Source organism: Mesoplodon bidens, assembly GCF_964165515.1.
Source record: "Mesoplodon bidens genome assembly, chromosome: 1".
In the NCBI taxonomy this organism is placed as follows: domain Eukaryota; kingdom Metazoa; phylum Chordata; class Mammalia; order Artiodactyla; family Ziphiidae; genus Mesoplodon; species Mesoplodon bidens.
Window position 1 is genome coordinate 167,735,867 of NC_138176.1, and position 18,857 is coordinate 167,754,723.

General features: G+C 36.9%; 1 protein-coding gene across 4 annotated transcripts in view; it reads right to left on the reverse strand.

Moving 5' to 3' along the window:
• Nucleotides 1-815: 815 nt before the first annotated feature.
• ADK (adenosine kinase) overlaps nt 816-18,857 on the reverse strand; it is a 509,588-nt gene continuing 491,546 nt past the window's right edge. For all 4 annotated transcript variants that reach the window (XM_081244849.1, XM_081244846.1, XM_081244848.1 and 1 more), the window contains one exon: nt 816-1,034. In XM_081244849.1, the coding sequence (XP_081100975.1) occupies nt 999-1,034 (36 nt within the window). In that variant the 3' untranslated portion in view covers nt 816-998. The remainder of the gene's footprint in view (nt 1,035-18,857) is intronic.

The following is an 18,857-nucleotide window of genomic DNA, read 5'->3' on the forward strand; positions in this document are numbered from 1 at the left end:
CTAACCACTGGACTGCCAGGGAATTTCCTGGAGGTTCTATTATACCATTTTGTCTTCCTTAAAACAGTGGCTTACTGGTCTCTAATACTAAGTTATTTTTCAATGTGTTATGTTGTTCTTTCTGTCTCCATCAACAAAACAGATATTATTTCAGGACCCAGGATTAAACAATGATCTTTCTTCCTTAGTTTGCAGAGCACAGGGCAAAGACAGAAAAAAAGTCCCATATGACAAGTTTTTATTTGTATCAAATTACAGAGTACCATAAGTAAATATAAGATTATGACTTGAATATTGTAATATAGCTTATAATTTGGCAAATTATTTAATTATCCAAAGTTTATTACATGTTTGAGTACACACTGAAGAAATTACTTGGCATAACTTGGTAAGATAAATATTTCTGTACCTTATTTAACCATTTATCATGTATTTATGTGGTACATATATGAACATATGTGTGTATATATGTGCACACACACTTCTGAATTAAATATACTTGTATAAAAGCTAAAGATTTATATACTGATATTATCTTTAATTCCTTTAAAAAATCTATCATATTAAATTGCGTCTGCATTCAAAGCAGAAATGTAAAAAAATGATCACTTTACTAAGTACACATGAATTTACAAAGTAATAAAAATGAAACAAAATTTCTATTGACATGTTATATTCCTGTTTAATTGACATTTAAGTGGCACTATCAAACTATGGAAATAAACCTCCGATTTTAGGTTGTTGAGAGAATAAAGATTCTAGTGCGTACTACTGTACCCTCTAAATTAAGATGAACATTATTACAGTAGGAAAGGTAGCATTTAATTTTCTTCTTTATTAATATGGGAATTCTCAGGAAGCCATCAAGGCAGTGTCTGTACTCCTGGGCTGCGGTTTCCTGCTTTTTCATCAGTGGAAGTCTGGCTTCTCAGGAAAGGTGCAGCCAGTCCTCCTAATTATGACACTTGCAGCATAGTGGCCAGCACGGATGCATTCAGTCAGGGGCTTGTCAGAGACCAGCTGAGACAGAAAACCTGGAACACAGACAAAAGGGAAAAACATGAGTATTGTGTAACAGCATCAGAAATGTCATATGGGTCAGAACGAAAAATGGTCTACATACCTATGCCTTTTTTCAGTCTTGATAGTGAAGTGTCAAACCTCTAGGGTTAGAGAGTTCTTTCCTAATATTTCTTTTAAAGAGCTCAAGTCGGGATGTGACAACTCACCACCAAGTCAACCTAGTCTTTCTAAGCCTAAACTATCATGCTTTCCTTGATAAGGAGACTTTAACTCTGAGATTAAAAGGTTGTAAGTAAGAAATACTGGCCAAATAATATTATATTGGGTCTTTACAGCTGAGAAATTATTAGTTATGCCTCTGCCTATCTCTCTGGATTCCTTCTGTATTGTTGTTATTCCTAGAAAATTGCTATTTGGAAAAAATATCTGGATATCTCTCCAAGAACAAATTTGAGAGTTGAAAAGTTATGAATGACCTTATATTTCTTTCACTCCCAGAAGTAACAGCGAAATAATTTCTATAGTCAAGCACCATGGACCGGCTTGACATTAAAATAAATATGGTAAGGTAGGAAACAGGCCTTCTGCTTCTGACCAACATGAAATAAAAGGAACCAGATTTACCCTTTCTCCAGAAATAACTTTAAAATAAAAACAAAGTATATGCAACAAAGTTTTTCAAATATTGTACATCAGCCACAAAAGATCCATGAAAGAAGGGAAACAAATGAGGTAAACTGTAAAAGTTACCAGGCCACAACACATGGAAGGACAGCCTACGCAGAGCCTGACAGTTTCACTGACTTGAGAAGATGGAATTGGGAGTCAAAGTAGGATAAAATTAAACATCTACACAGACTGATCAGGAAAAAAAAGAGGGGAGATATAAATTGCCAATATTGGTAATAAGAGATATGATATCACTATAGCAACTACACACGCTAAAAGGATAATAAGGAAACATTAACAACTTTATGCCAATAGATCTGACCAGTTAAATTGGACAAACTTCTGGAGAGACACAAACCATCAAAGCTCACTCAGGAAGAAATAGATAACCTGAAGAGCCTTCTATCTATTAAATATTTGATTTTATAATTAAAAAGCACATTAAAAGCACATAAATAAAGAAAATTCCAGGTTCAGATGGTGTCACTGGTTGAGTTCTACCAAATATTTAAGGAAGAAAAATAATGTCAATGCTATACAAACTATTCAGAAAACTGAAAAGGAGAGAATACGTCCCAACTCGTTATTTGAGGCCAGCATTACTGATACCAAAATCAGAAAAGATGCAAATATTTTACAAATCCAATCCAGTAGTATATTTAAAAAAAGATAATAAATCATAATCAGATAGCATTTATCCCAGAAATACAAGGTTGATTTAACATTCAAAAACCAATCAATGTAATCTACCACATTAACTAAGAAAACCATAAGATCATCTTCACAGATGCCGAAAAAGCATCTGACAAAATCCAAGATCAGTTTCTAAAAAGAACTTTCAGCAAACTAGGAATAGAAGGGAACTTCCTCAACCTCATAAAGGGCACTTGTGAAAAACTTGCATTTAATATCATTCTTAATGGTGGATGATGGAATGTTTTTCCCTTAGAATTGAGAACAAGGAAAGAATGTTTGTTCTTAAACATTGTACTGGAGACCCTAGCCAGTGCAATATGGCAAACAGAAGAAAGAAGAAAAAGCATCAAGACTGAAAATGAAGTAAAACTGTCTTCATTTGCAGATGGCATGACTGTCTATGTCTACGGTTCTCAACAATGGCAAATGTTCTCTGGGGGGCAAAAGTGCCAATGTCTGGAGATGTTCTTGGTTGTCAAACCTGCAGCAGAGGGTGCTGCTGGCAACTAGTGGGTAGAGCCCAGGGATGCTGTTAAATATCCTATGATGTCAATAATGCCAAGACTGAGAAATCCTGGTCTATGTAGAAAATCCTATGGAATCTAGAAAAAAGTTACTAGAACTACTGAGTTTAGTAAAACTGCAGGATACAAAATCACTATGCAAAAATCAATTGGATTTCTGTACTAGTAACGTATATATATAGCAATTGTATATGCCAGCAAAATTGATATTAAAAATACTATTCACCATACCATCAAATACGTGAAATACCTAGGGCTAAATATGATAAAAGCTGTGTAAGACATTTATTTACACTGAAACTGACAAAACAGTGCTGAGAAAACAAAACAACAATGCTGAGAGAAATTTTAAAAAGCTAAGTAAATGAAGAGATTTAAAGTGTGCAGAGATCAGAAGATTCAATATTGTTATCAGCTCTACTGATTCAACGTAATATCAGCCAAAATTCTAGCAGACTTTTCTAACAGAAACTGACATGCTGATTCTACAATTTATGTGGAAATGCAAAGAACTTAGACTAATCAAAACACAACTTTGAAAAGAAGACTACTTGATTAAAAAACTTATTACAGAACTAAAATAATTGAGACATTATGGCATAAAGACAGACAAATCAATGCAACTGAATAGACAGTCCAGAAATAAACCTACTTCTATATGGTCAATTGATTTTTACAAAGGTATTAAGTAATTCAATGAAGAAAGGATAATCTTTTAAAAAAATGTTCTTAGAAGAGCTGGATAGCCATATGTGGAAAAAAAACAAAAACAAAAGCCCCCACTTCTACTCTTCCTCACATCAACCACAAAAATTAACTTGAAATGGAACATAGGTCTAAATGTAAGAGCTAAAACCATAAAACTCTGAGAAGAAAACTTAGGAGGAAATCTTAGTGATTTTGGACTTGCCAAAGATCTCTTAAGACATGAAAAGTATAAACTTTTTTTTTTTTTTTTTTTTTTTTTTTGCGGTACGCGGGCCTCTCACTGTTGTGGCCTCTCCCGTTGCGGAGCACAGGCTTTGGATGCACAGGCTCAGTGGCCATGGCTCATGGGCCCAGCCGCTCCGCGGCATGTGGGATCTTCCCGGACAGGGGCACGAACCCATGTCCCCTGCATCAGCAGGCAGACTCTCAACCACTGCGCCACCAGGGAAGCCCAAAAGTATAAACTTTTATGAGAGAAAAAATAATTTTGACTTTGCCAAATTAAGTACTTTTATACTTCAATAACAAGAAACAACCCAATAAAAAATGGGCAACAGTGTTGAACAAACACTTTAGCAAAGAAGATAAACAGATATCAAACAAGCACATGAAAAGATGTTCAACATCATTATTCATTAGAGGAATGCAAATTAAAGCCACCATTAGATACCACTGCCCACCCACCAGAATGGCTAAAATTAAAAAGACGGACAAACCAAGTGTTGACAAGGGTACAGATCAACTGAAACTCTCGTATACTGATTGTGAGACTATAAAATGATGAGCCCCCTTTTGAAAACCATTTATCTGCATCTTAAAAAGTTAAACATACACCTACTATATGACTCCGTTTTTCTATTTCTAGGTACTTAACCCAAGGTAAAGGAAAGCATTTTTCCATACCACAATTTGTAAATGAATGTTCAGAGCAGCTTTATTTGGAATAGCCCGAAACTGGAAACAATCCAAGTAGCATGGAAGCAGTAGATATGTCCATAGTGATGGTTTCATAGGTGTATACATAACTCAACATTTGTAAAACTGTACACTTTAAACATGTGCAGTTTACTGTATGTCAATTATACTGCAATAAAACTATATAAAAATTGTTATAGTTATAAATAAGATAGTCAAGAACAGAAGAATCTGGGGCTACTTCCCTCTTAGGAAAACCCAAGCTGCTGTAGCAGCACTCAAATACTCAGAAGAACAGATGATAATGAGAAACTGTTCCGTAGCCAGACTTTTAGGCCCTCCCATAGCCCCTGGGCAGCTGGGGGGTGAAGGTTAATTTAAAAGCTGTGGTGTAGTGACCTGTAGAGAGCATTATAAGAGATTTATGTTCTTTCTCTTCTACCATTCTGACCACACAGGCTTCTCCCTGTCAGATTTGGGGAATGCTCTGTATCCAATAAAATAAATAAGTACACCCAACCAAAGAATAATTAAATTGGTTAATGGAGTGATGTATTTTGAAGACGTTTGCTTAGAATGTGAAATCACTCTCTCAAGAGGTTTAGTAAGAGTATTTTATCAATGGGTTTTCAGGTAACAGTCAAAGGTCGATATTAACTTTCAGCCAAACTGTGAGACTAAACTGCTCAGCCCACACAGTGAATGGAACAGATGCCAAATTTAGTCAGATCAGCTTACAATGGAAACACATCTATCAGAAGACTTACAAGGAACATCTGTTTTCCTCATTCCTCCTGGTATGTTCTTTGAGAGAAAAGAAAGCTTATGTTTATGAAATATTTTTGTGAAGCCTAAATACCAGCATCCTCTTTCTAAGAGAAGAGCAAGCTGATGATTGAAGTCCCCTGAAGAGACATTTTCTTTGACAAGTGGAAAACCTGGATGCAGAAAAAAGCTAAGACCTTTGCCCCAGGTGAATATCAGTTCTTTAATAATCTATTTTAAAAAACGAACTGAGATGAACTACAGATGTTATACAATCAATTATAAGTGGAACCTTCATAAAGTAGCTGGTGTGAGTCTTCAAAAGTTGTATAAAATAGTTTAAATAAAGGGAGCTTATATTAAAGCTCCCTTATATTATATTATATTAAAGAATCATAGGGAATCCTTTTATAATAGGAATTAAACATTCCCAAGATACATTTTTTATTGTGTAAAATATACACAACCTAAAAATTACCATTTTGACCATTTTTAAGTGTACAATTCATGGCATTAAGTACATTTTGCAATGTTGTGTAACCATCACCTCTATCGATTTCCAGAACTTTTTCATCACTCCAACAGAAACTATACTCATTAAACTCTCCATTCCCCCTACTCCTGGCCTCTGGTAACAGCTATTCTTTCTGTATCTATGAATTTGCCTACTCCGGATACTTCACGTGAGTAGGATCATGCAATATTTGGCCTTTTGTGTCTGGCTTATTTCACTTAGCATAATGTTTTGCAATATAATTTTTTAAGTTTAGATTTTAATTATTAGCTGGCCTAAAATGTATTTTTAAAAAACTGTATTTGGAAATAATTTCAAATTCAGAGAAAACTTGCAGGAATAAAAACAACACAAATAGTACCCACATATCCTTTACCTGGATGCACTTATTGTCAACATTTTGCTCGTTCTGTGCACATGCTCTCTTTTTGTACAATTTTCCCCCAAACTATTTGAGAGGAAGTTGCATCTGTCATCTCCCTTTACCTTTAAATATATCTATGTGTCTTCCCTGAGAATAAGGCTATTCTCTTACAAAACCATAGTCATCAACTTCAGTAACACTGTTAGAATACTGTTATCTAATCGACTGTCCATATTCCAGTTTTGTCAATGACCCAATAATGTCCTTTATAGCATTTTTCTTCCTTCTAGGATAGAATTTAGTCTAGGATTTGTCATATTTTTAGTCTCCTTTATCTTGAACATTTCCTCAGTCTTTCTTTGACTTTTGTGAGAAGGACATTTTCAAAGAATACAGCCTTCCCCTACTCTGTATTTAATAGAGTGGTTCTCATTTTGCTTTGTTTGGTATTTCCTCATGATTAATTCAGACTATGCGTTCCTGGCCAGAATACTAGAAAAATTATGTTATTCTTCTCAGGGTTTCACACATTTAGGAGCACATTATGTCTGGCTGCTGTTCACTGGTGACAATTATGATCACCTGATCAAGGTGTTGTCCTATTTCTCCATTGTATAATTATATTTTCCCTTGCATCTAACAGGGAGTCTGTTGGTAGACAGTTTAATACCATGCAAATATGCTACTCCCCATCAAGAATCCCAATCCCTTCTCCCAGATTTAGTATTCACTCATGATTCTTAACTGAAGCAACTTAAACTGTGATGATTTTCTAACTCCGGCACTCCTTTCACATTTACCAGTCAGCTTCTGGCATTTTATTATATGCAAGAGCTTACCTTTTCTCCCATTTATTATTTGTAATCTATTTATTTATCAATAAGGAGCACAGACTTTTTTTTTTTTGCGGTATGTGGGCCTCTCACTGCTGTGGCCTCTCTCGCTGCAGAGCACAGGCTCCGGACGCACAGGCTCAGTGGCCATAGCTCACAGGCCCAGCCGCTCCACGGCATGTGGGATCCTTCTGGACCGGGACACAAACCCGCGTCCCCCACATCGGCAGGCAGACTCTCAACCACTGTGCCACCAGGGAAGCCCAGACTTTTGTTTTTTAATCAATGGTTTATAATTCATAACAGCCTTTAATTTGGTGCTCAAAATGTCCCACTTTTTGCCAGTAGGAGCACCTTCAAGCTGGCTCAAGTGTCCTTGGACCTGCCCTCACACTATTTTTTTTTTTTTTTTTTTTTTTTTTTTTTTTTTGCGGTACGCGGGCCTCTCACTGTTGTGGCCTCTCCCGTTGCGGAGCACAGGCTCCGGATGCGCAGGCTCAGCGGCCATGGCTCACGGGCCCAGCCGCTCCGCGGCATATGGGATCCTCCCAGACCGGGGCACGAACCCGTATCCCCTGCATCGGCAGGCGGACTCTCAACCACTGCGCCACCAGGGAGGCCCCTTCACACTATTTTTGAGCACTTCCTTACTTTCCGGCATTATGTTCTGGGCTCTTAAACCCACCCTATCCCAGCCCTGGAATCAGCCATTTTTCCAAGGATACCTATTTCCTATTAGGGTGGAATGGTATTAGAGACCAAAGTGTGGGTGGTAAGTGCATTCTTTGCTTTTGGACTCTGTCAGCGAATTGAGCTAGGAAGTATGCATGTACACACATGCACAGATATACATACTTACACACTTAAATGTGTACATATGTATACACATATATACACAGAACTATTTTAGAAATTGAGTTGACACCAATATTTCCAATTCCAATCCATCCCCGCAGAGTTCTTTCTTACCTTCCCCCCTTCCATTATCATGATTTTGTACTTTCTTCTACAGTGAAAACCCTAGCTCCCAACAATATCAACACATTTATTTATTGGCTCAGTTTTTTTTTTTAAATTGGAGTATAAGTTGATCCACAATTGGCTCAGTTTTGAAATATCTCTTAAAACAGCTTCAAAATTGCTTCACCACTTATTCTACGAAAACCCAAATCTACTAAAAAGAGTTTGGAATTGGTTTGCTGTTCTCCAATGTACTCAAATACTGTGTTCAGTTTGCTCTTTAGATTGGTTCTCTTTTTTACTCCACTTTATTTATTTATTTTTTTTGCGGTACGTGGGCCTCTCCCGTTGCGGAGGACAGGCTCCGGACGCACGGGCTCAGCGCCCATGGCTCACGGGCCCAGCCGCTCCGCAGCATGTGGGATCTTCCCGGACCGGGGCACGAACGCGCGTCCCCTGCATCGGCAGGCGGACTCTCAACCACTGCGCCACCAGGGAAGCCCCTTTACTCCACTTTAGAATGGTTCACTTTACTTAAGACTGAAAAAAATGTTGGGGTCGTGTGTTTCAGTTTGCTTTCAGTTTCCATTCCCCACTTTCATCCTTGTTAATTTAATGTGTCTTTAAAAATATGTAGAATATTAACATGTTTCCAAGTAAAAACTTTAAAAAAAGGTATACTCAGAGAAGTGTCACTTCCTTTTACACTGTGCCCCTCTGTGCCCGTCCCCAATGTATGTACCCAATTTCACTGTTTTCTGGTTTGTCTTCCTGTGTTTATTTTTGTAAAGGTAAGCAGATATATGTACATTTTCTTATTTCCTCTTCTTTCTTACACAAAAGGAGGGTAGCATAGAATACATGCCCTTTTGCACTTTGCTTTTTTCACTTAAAACACCACCTGGAAATCACTGCATATTTATACATAGAGATTCTCCTCATTCTTTTTTACAGCTGCATAGCACCATATTGTATGGATATACCATAGTTTATTCACTCCATCTCCTATGTGTGAATGTTCACATAGTTTCTAATGCTTTGAAATTACAAATAATTCTGTAATGAATAATATTTTGTATACATATTTTTGTGTTGTTGGGTGTGTGTGTGTTATCTTTGGGATAAATTTCTACAAGTAGAATTTTCTGGGTTGAAGGGTAAATACATAAGCAGTTTTGTTAGACATTTCCAAATTCCCCCTCCTTGGGGTTGAACTGTTTTGCATTTCCACTAGTCATGTTTGAGGGTGTCTGCTTCCCCACAGCCTCAATAAGAGCGTATACTGCCAAGCTTCTGAATTTTTGCCAATCTGATGGGTTAGAAACAATATTCTCGATGTAAGTTTAATTTGCATTTTTCTTACTATGGGTGAGGTTGAACATCTTTTTATATGTGTAAAGAACAAATCTCTTTCTGTGAGTTGTTTATTCTGATCTTTTGCTTATTTTTCTATAGAATTTTTGGTCTCCTCTGCACCGTCCCCCCACTTTTTATAAGTTCTCTGCATTTTTAGAATATTATTCCAATGAAGTATTTTTTAGGTAGGAAAAATACAAATAATGACAATATGCTATTAATATATACAAATTCTGTGCCAGTAAGTAAACAAAGTGCTTATTCATATTTCATTCACTGAATGTGGTGAATTATAAAAAGTGTGGTTGGCAGACACTATAGCAGATAAATATGGCTTGCAGATAAATTTAAAAAAGAATTTTGCACTCTTTTACTAAAGAGTTTGGGCCTAAGAAGAAGTCAAGAAGTAAAATCTTAAATAACTGACTTGGCATGTGTACTCAATATGCAAAAGTACCTTAGAAGCTCTTTTTTGGGGGCCATTAGCTTACGGTCCTTGTCAGTACATCATGTTGAAAATGAAGGGTAAGGCTCTGCATATATGCCTTTCAGCACAGTCATGAGAAGAGGAACAGGAGGTATTACACTGGAGAACAAGAAATATCAATACAGTTTTCCAAATCAAGAACTCACATGCTGAGGCGATTGTTGTTACCTTTTTACTTTGGTTCATTCTCTCTGTGACCTCTAACTCCCCTCTGATCCTTTTACAGATAGGCTTATCCCAGGGCCTCTCAGACTTTCCCCAACTTTAGGCCAAGTCACGGACCTTAGGTCTCCAGCTGTTGAGGCACAGGGTAGGTGAAGGCTTCTCAGTGACATTGAATTTGGTTCCTAGGGCTAGTATCAGCTGGCTCTGAATCCTGGAACAATCACAGACCCAGAGCTCTCAGAATAAACCTTTGTCCATTAACAACTGGTACAGCTTATTACCTTCTGGTAAATTTCATTTGGAATTTTCTTTTACTGATGTTAAAGAGAGTGATCCGCACATATGGTCGCCTTATCTTTGATAAAGGAGACAAGAATATACAATGGAGAAAAGAAAGCCTCTTCAATAAGTGGTGCTGGGAAAACTGGACAGCTACAGGTAAAAGAATGAAATTAGAACACTCCCTAACACCATAGACAAAAATAAACTCAAAATGGATTAAAGACCTAAATGTAAGTCCAAACACTATAAAACTCTTAGAGGAAAACATAGGCAGAACACTCTATGACATAAATCACAGCAAGATCCTTTTTGACCCACCTCCTAGAGAAATGGAAATACAAACAAAAATAAACAAATGGGACCTAATGAAACTTAAAAGCTTTTGCACAGCAAAGGAAACCATAAACAAGACAAAAAGACAACCCTCAGAATGGGAGAAAATATTTGCTAATGAAGCAACTGACAAAGGATTAATCTCCAAAATATACAAGCAGCTCATGCAGCTCAATATCAAAAAACCATACAACCCAATCTGAAAATGTGCAGAAGACCTAAATAGACATTTCTCCAAAGAAGATATACAGATTGCCAACAAACACATGAAAGGATGCTCAACACCACTAATCATTAGAGAAATGCAAATCAAAACTACAATGAGGTATCACCTCACACCAGTCACAATGGTCATCATCAAAAAATCTAGAAACAGTAAATGCTGGAGAGGGTGTGGAGAAAAAGGAACCCTCTTGCACTGCTGGTGGGAATGTAAATCGATACAGCCACTATGGAGAACAGTATGGAGGTTCCTTAAAAAACTAAAAATAGAACTACCATACGACCCAGCAATCCCACTACTGGGTATATACCCTGAGAAAACCATAATTCAAAGTCATGTACCACAATGTTCATTGCAGCTCTATTTACAATAGCCAGGACATGGAAGCAACCTAAGTGTCCATCAACAGATGAATGGATAAAGAAGATGTGGCACATATATACAATGGACTATTACTCAGCCATAAAAAGAAATGAAATTGAGTCATTTGTAGTGAGGTGGATGGACCTAGAGTCTGTCATACAGAGTGAAGTTAAGTCAGAAAGAGAAAAACAAATACTGTATGTTAACACGTATATATGGAATCTACAAAAAAAAATTGGTTCTGAAGAACCTAAGGGCAGGACAGGAATAAAGACGCCGACGTAGAGAATGGACTTGAGGACACGGGGAGGGGGAAGGGTAAGCTGGGATGAAATGAGAGAGTGGCACTGACATATATACACTACCAAATGTAAAACAGACAGCTAGTGGGAAGCAGCTGCATCCCACAGGGAGATCAGCTAGGTGCTTTGTGACCACCTAGAGGGGTGGGAGAGGGATGGGGGGAGGGAGACGCAAAAGGGAGGGGATATGGGGATATATGTGTACATACAGCTGATTCACTTTGTTATAGAGCAGAAACTAACACTACATTGTAAAGCAATTATACTCCAATAAAGATGTTAAAAAAAAATAAAGAGAGTGATCAATTTTAGCATAACTGAATCCAGTGTCGGAGACAAGGCCTGAGACGTAATTTAAACTGTGCCAAGGTGCTAAGCTAGTTTTTTCCTCAAAGCACATAGAGGTGGGATGGCTGGTATAGGCAAAAGGCAATGTGATTTCCTAACTTCCATGTTGTTACTGTAGAAGAGATATAACATTTAGAATTTTCTTAGTGTCATTTACAGACAACTGAGAAATATCGTCAGTAGGTATGAAAGCCTTAATGAAGACTCTTAAGAGCTAGGGATATTTTAAAAGGAAATGAACAAAGTCTACAGATCAATTTTTTTCTTTTCCATATAGTTCCTCCGCTAATAGTTTTCATGGTGGCTGGAACTAAAAACCCAGTAGACTCCATTACTGTTCATTCAACATTCACAGTAAAAAGAATGAGTTAGCTTTTCTGATTATCATCAAATATGGTTACACGGTTTATGTTTTAAAAAAATCCAACAATTTGAAAAGAGGACTAGTTACATCCAGGCAATGGAATAACAGAAAGCAGTTAACTAGAATGAGTTAGATCTTCATGTGCTGCTAAGAAAGAACCTCCAAGATATGAGTAAATGAAAAATCAAGAGATTGAACAGTAAGCCCAGTATACTTTCATTCAATGAAAACTGGGATATGGATTCATATACAAACTTGCACAAGCACAGGATATTTCTGGGTGGATTCAACAGAAACTAGCAACCAAAGCTACCTCATGGAGGGGAATTAACGGACTGGGGTAGGAGCAATGTTTACTTTTCATTATATATAAATACACTGCTTCTATGATATATATATGTATCTCCTTTTTGTGCTGTTGTATTTTCTACTGCTTACGGGTGTTACTTCTGCAATAAAAAGTAGATTAGAGGGGCTTCCCTGGTGGTGCAGTGGTTGAGAATCTGCCTGCCAATGCAGGGGACACGGGTTCAAGCCCTGGTCTGGGAAGATCCCACATGCCGCGGAGCAGCTGGGCCCGTGAGCCACAGCTACTGAGCCTGCGCGTCTGGAGCCTGTGCTCCGTGACAAGAGAGGCCGCGACAGTGAGAGGCCCGCACACCGTGATGAAGAGTGGCCCCCGCTCGCCGCAACTAGAGAAAGCCCACGCACAGAAATGAAGACCCAACACAGCCAAAAATAAATAAATAAATAAATAAATAAATAAATAAAATTAAAAAAAAAAAGGTTAAGATGGTAAATTAAAAAAAAAAAAAAAAGTAGATTAGAAACATTTTCCCATACCTTTAAATATTCTTAGAGACCATGCATTTTAAATGTGGATGTAGCATAATTTACTTAATCCTATTTTTGGATATTTAGTTTTTTTCCAATTTTGTTTTCTACCATAATTAACACTGTAGTGAATATCTTTATAACATTTTAATAACATTTATCATTGTGCACATCTAAAAATTTTAATTTCCTTAGGATAAATTCCTTTAAGGGTAATTAATTTTAAGGCTTTATATCCACATTACCAAACTCTTTTTCAAAATTATCTTATTAATGCATATACCCAACAGCAGTCTTGCTATAAAAAAATTCTGTTTGATAATTTGAAAAGTGAAAGGCAGAATCTTGTTTTAACTTACAGTTATTTATTAGGGAGGTTGAAAATTTTTTTTGTTTGTATGCCTACTGACCATTTGTATTTCTTGTTTTTATGAACTGTCTGATGACAGCTTTTACCTACTTTCCTATTGGGGTATTTCTCTTCTTTTACTGATTTGTAAGAGATATTCTCCCAGTTTGTCTACTACCTATGTTGTGAATACTTCCCGTTATTTTGTCATTTGCCTTTTATTTCTATTGCTACATCAATATGTATATTTTTGTATATTTTGGAGATTAATCCTTTGTCTGTTGCTTCATTTGCAAATATTTTCTCCCATTGTGAGGGTTGTCTTTTGGTCTTATTTATGGTTTCCTTTGCTGTGCAGAAGCTTTTAAGTTTCATTTGGTCCCATTTGTTTATTTTTGTTTTCATTTCCATTTCTCTAGGAGGTGGGTCAAAAAGGATCTTGCTGTGATTTATGTCATAGAGTGTTCTGCCTATGTTTTCCTCTAAGTTTTAGAGTGTCTGGCCTTACATTTAGGTCTTTAATCTATTTTGAGTTTGTTTTTGTGTATAGTGTTAGAGAGTGTTCTAATTTCATTCTTTTACCTGTAGCTGTCCAGTTTTCCCAGTACCACTTATTGAAGAGTCTTTCTTTTCTCCATTGTATATTCTTGCCTCCTTTATCAAAGGTGACCATATGTTTATCTCTAGGCTTTCTATCCTGTTCCATTGATCTATATTTGTGTTTAAAAAAAATTCCTAATACTTAAAAATAAAAACCGCTCAAAACATAAAAGTATACGCTTTATATCCTATACTCACTTATCTATTTCATTGCTTGGTGAACCTACTATATTTTATGTTTGTTGTCTTCAGAGAGCTACATGATTCACTTCAGACACTTTTGGTAATCTTCACGGTTTTGGTTCAGATCCTTGAGGACTGGGTCAATGATCTAATGAACCATTTGCATTCCAGATTGCTATAATACTATGCTTTCCCTACTGTCTTCATCCCTCACCCCACCCCAACTTATTCATTTAATTTATCAATGTTCTTTATACAAGAGTAATATCAAACTACACACTGTACAGTAGTGACAAGTTAATTACATAGTTATTAAGAGATAATGTGGGAGTAGTAACATAAGTTATCATGTAATTACCTTTGTTCTCAGAGGCATTACCATGTAATTAAAGCAAACTGATATAATATTTTACAGCAACTAAGAGTGCTGAATTCTATATTCTCCCTGTCCTTTTCCCTGTAAGAAATTTGCTGTCATTTCTGGATCAATTTGATTTTTCAGTTCTTTGTTCATTCTCCATCTTTCTTAGATATCTACACTTTAGTGATGATTTTATGGGCTCTCTTAGACTGGCCTGCTATACCTTCTAAACCAATGGTTACCAGATATATGCTGCCACACGTCACATGAGACAGTAAACTTAAAGGCTGTACTTTTTTTTAAAGCCTGTATTTTTATTATTATTACCTGTGCCTACTTTAAGAGACAGAATAAGATATAAATTAAAATTTTGAGTAATCTGAATCCTCAATTTACTAGACTTATGGCACTACCACTCTGACACTTGTATACATATACAAACTTGTATAAGAAGCAAATGAAAATAAAGTAAAAACCTAGAACGCTATCAAAAGTATTTTGATTTATTCAATGAACCAACATTTATTGAATGCCTGCCATCACTAGGTACTGAGCTAGACACCAAAGGATTCAAAGATGGATAAAACATAGTGTTAATCCTTGAGGATTTTATAGTTTTAGGAGAAAAAGCCACATAAATACGTTAAAAATAATCCTGGCAGAAGTGTGGAGCATGAATTTACTAGGAAAGAGACCGGTGGCAGAGAGATCACATAGGAGTCTACTGGAATATTCTAGGACCATTTCTCAAAGTGTGGTCCCTGCACCAGCAGCTTTAGTGTGACCTAAGCCCCACCCTAGACCTATCGAATCAGAAACTGTGAGGATAGGACCCAGCAATGTATCTTTTAACAAGTCCTCCAGGTGATTCTGATGCATGCTCAAGTTTGAGAACCACTGTTCTAGGGTGACAGATAGTAAGGATAAGATGGAGAATAAATAGTGATTTGATGTGGGTGCTGATGAAATTTTAAAAATTAAGAACAATTCTGTGGCTTAAAGCTTAGGAAACTATGTGGAAAATGAAACATGGAGTATGTCCCAGGCTCAGTTCATGTCAAGTACTCTTCACCAGAGTCTCATTGCTTTTCCTGTGAAGGAGCTACATTTTACCCCACTCGCAGTAAGAAACAGCAGTAAAGATCCTAGGTAGGGCATGACAAGGGTGTTGTTATTTGAGGCACTGGACATTCCACTGGGCAAATCGAATCTGGAGATCTACTGGATAACTTCAACACGTTCTATGAAATCTTGCCAGGAGCCTCTGACCTGTATGCTATTGCCTATTAACAGCAGGAACTGATGTTCAGGATTATGATCTTGAGAATCAGTTTTCATATTCATACTACAGGTGTTAAGGGAAATAGATATTAAATGCTGCTTGCTTCCTTTCCTAACACGTGTTTTCTCCACATCTACCTCCATTTTAAATAACAGTAAAGAAAAGGTAGCTGTGATCAGTCTGTCACTGGATTATTCACATATACATTCTAGCATAGTTTAATGTTAAGTCAAGGTGACCTGATACAAAAGTATGGCCTTAACTGCTATTTCCTGACTCACTCCCTTTCTGACAAAATCCCTCAATAACCAAGTTCTTAGATTTACTGACTAGAATGGTTTCTATCTGATGGTAGGAGGTAAGTTTGTCTGTAGCTATGCATGTGATTAATTGACTTATTCATTCATACAATGAAAATTTACTATCTACTCTATGCCAGGCACTGTGGTGGGTCCTGAGGAAACATTGGTGAATAAGACACATAGTGCCCCTGCTCTCTTGAAGCTTATATTTTAATGGGGGAGATTTTTAAAGAAGTAATAAGTTAGTAATTAAGATAATAAAAAAGTAAATAAGATAATTCCAGAGAATGTTAAGTCCTATTAAGGAAAACGACTGTGTGTAGCAGTACAGAACAGTGAAGGGACCCATGTTAGATAGGATGGTTAGAGAACACTTCTACGTTGAGACTGAGGATGGGAAAGACATAGCCATGTAGAGTAGGGAAGAGCATATTAGGCAAAGGGAACTCCACGTGCAAAGTGCCTAAGGCCTTAAAGAAGACCAGCATAGCCACTGCACGCAAGCAAAGGTGAAAGTGGCATGAAATACAGATTCAGAGATAGCAGATCATATAGATCCTTTTAGGCCACTATAGGAGTTTAGACTTTTAGTCTAAGTGCAACTAGAAGCCACAGAAGGGTTGTAAGCAGGGGAGTGAAATAATTTGATTTCTCCTTAAAGTGAGTACTTTGGCTACTGTGTAGGAAAATGGAATAGAATGCAAAAAAGGCTGAAAGTATGGAGCTCAGTTAGGAAGCTACTGTAGTAAGTAAAAAACAGGCCTGAGTTAAAGTGGCAGAAAAGAAAAAGCAGAAAAATGGATGGATTTGAGATAAGATATGAGATATATCCTTAAAATTGAGTCAAAAGAACTCACTGAAGGTTTGGACAGAAGGAAAGGAAGGTATTAAGAATGATTCCTAGGTTTCCAGCTTAAGATATAAGCTGTTAGATGTTCCATGTATTGTGTGATAGATGGATCATGCTGTAGGGAACATTTTCAGAACTCTAAGTGTGAGAAAAAGGGCAAAGACAAAGCATGCAAACATACATGTGTATAGTGCCCACCCATCCATTACCCTTTTAAGAAAAACTGCCTCATCTCGAGCATTGTTGAGGGGGTCAGCTGATGTATTTGGAGCATGTAAATCAACGCTTACTGCTAACTGGACCAAGGCCAGGGCATCTGACCCCAGATGTTCTTCCAGTATCCTATTTATGAATGGCACAAAAAGTGAATTGAGCTAACCTACTGTTCTCTTTCAGGAGCCAGAATGGAAAGCAAAGAAGGACCAGAAAGACCAGGAAGGAAGAAGCAGACATGCAATGCAGCTGAGTGACATTAATGTGTAAGCAATGGAGTGAAGATCCATGAACATCTGCTGTTGAGGTCTCTAGAACTGATGGAATCTAGAATCATCATCTGGCTCCACTCTCAGTAAAAGCTTGTCCAGTTTTGGTTCTTGCTTGAGATTCCTTTTATGACAGGTAACACATTTGAATCCTTACTATGTGTCAGGTACTGCTCCTTTATAAATATTATTTCATTCAGCTTTTACTATAACCCAAATGAGATAGGTATTTTACCCTCATTTTTACAGATGAGAAAACTGAGGCTCAGAGATGTCAAGTAACTTGTCCATAGTCACACAATGCCAGAACAAGGACTCAAATCCATGTCTTTTGACCCACTGTCTTAACCACTGTGTTATAATGTCTCCCTTAATGCTTATGTGCTTCCTTAAAAAAAATTCCTTATTCTGAGCCAGATGAAATGGGTTTCTGTTCCTTTGACCAAAGGAGTCAGATGAAATAGTGCCTTAAAGCCAAAGTATGGCTGCCCTACTAGATCCTGCACCCCTGCCCCTGCTTCCATGACAATGAGCTCCCTCACACAGTTGTCATTCTTAAGAAAATTGATAGAACAAAATAAAGTACTGTATTGTGGGGATTTTGAAATGCACATATATAAAATAGAATGATATATTATAATCATAAATCTATATCGTTTCTTTTTCCTCTGTCTTTGAATACTTTAATATAGAATAGAGATCGAAATACACTGTGAAAAACCAATTTCTTCCTCTACCTTCTGAAAAATTAAAAGAAGGAGCTCTGGTTGTGTCCACTTATGTAACAAAATTTTACAACCTGCTGCTCCAAGGCTTAAAGGCTTAACTCAGGGTAGAATTTGGCTTATAACTATATAGCATTTCAAAGGCAAAGAAAACTCCCCATCACCTTTCACTGTTCTTTCTGACAGAGTCTGTTACTCCTAGGCTTTAGAATTGTTCATCCCTCAGGCATCATCATTTTTATGAGTTATTTAGGCAAGCTGGGGCAGTAGTGCAAGAAAGCATGAGTTTACTGTAAGGCACTGAATAAATGATTGTAGATATGGGAAGAAGACTAATTTTAAATATAATGGTAAAACTTATTTTTAATAAATTTTCAGTTTTGTGTTCATCATCCTAGGTGACGTATTTCAACTGTGGTGTTTTTCTAGTCATTTGCAAGACAGCAGGTAGAGTGTTTATATGAATACCTTTTATCAAATTTAATAGCTAATACAGTTTCTCTAGAAGGTAAGCAACTTCTCAATCTGACCTGTGTCTTTTCCACAGTTGTGCAATCAACTTTTACCTTTAAGATGACGACTAACTTACAGCGGGTTAGAATATTTTAGATTCTTCTTTAATGAAGGAAGGTATTAAGAAAACAGGGGTGGCATTGACAGTTTTATGTGTCTAGGTCATTTAGGTTAAACATTTA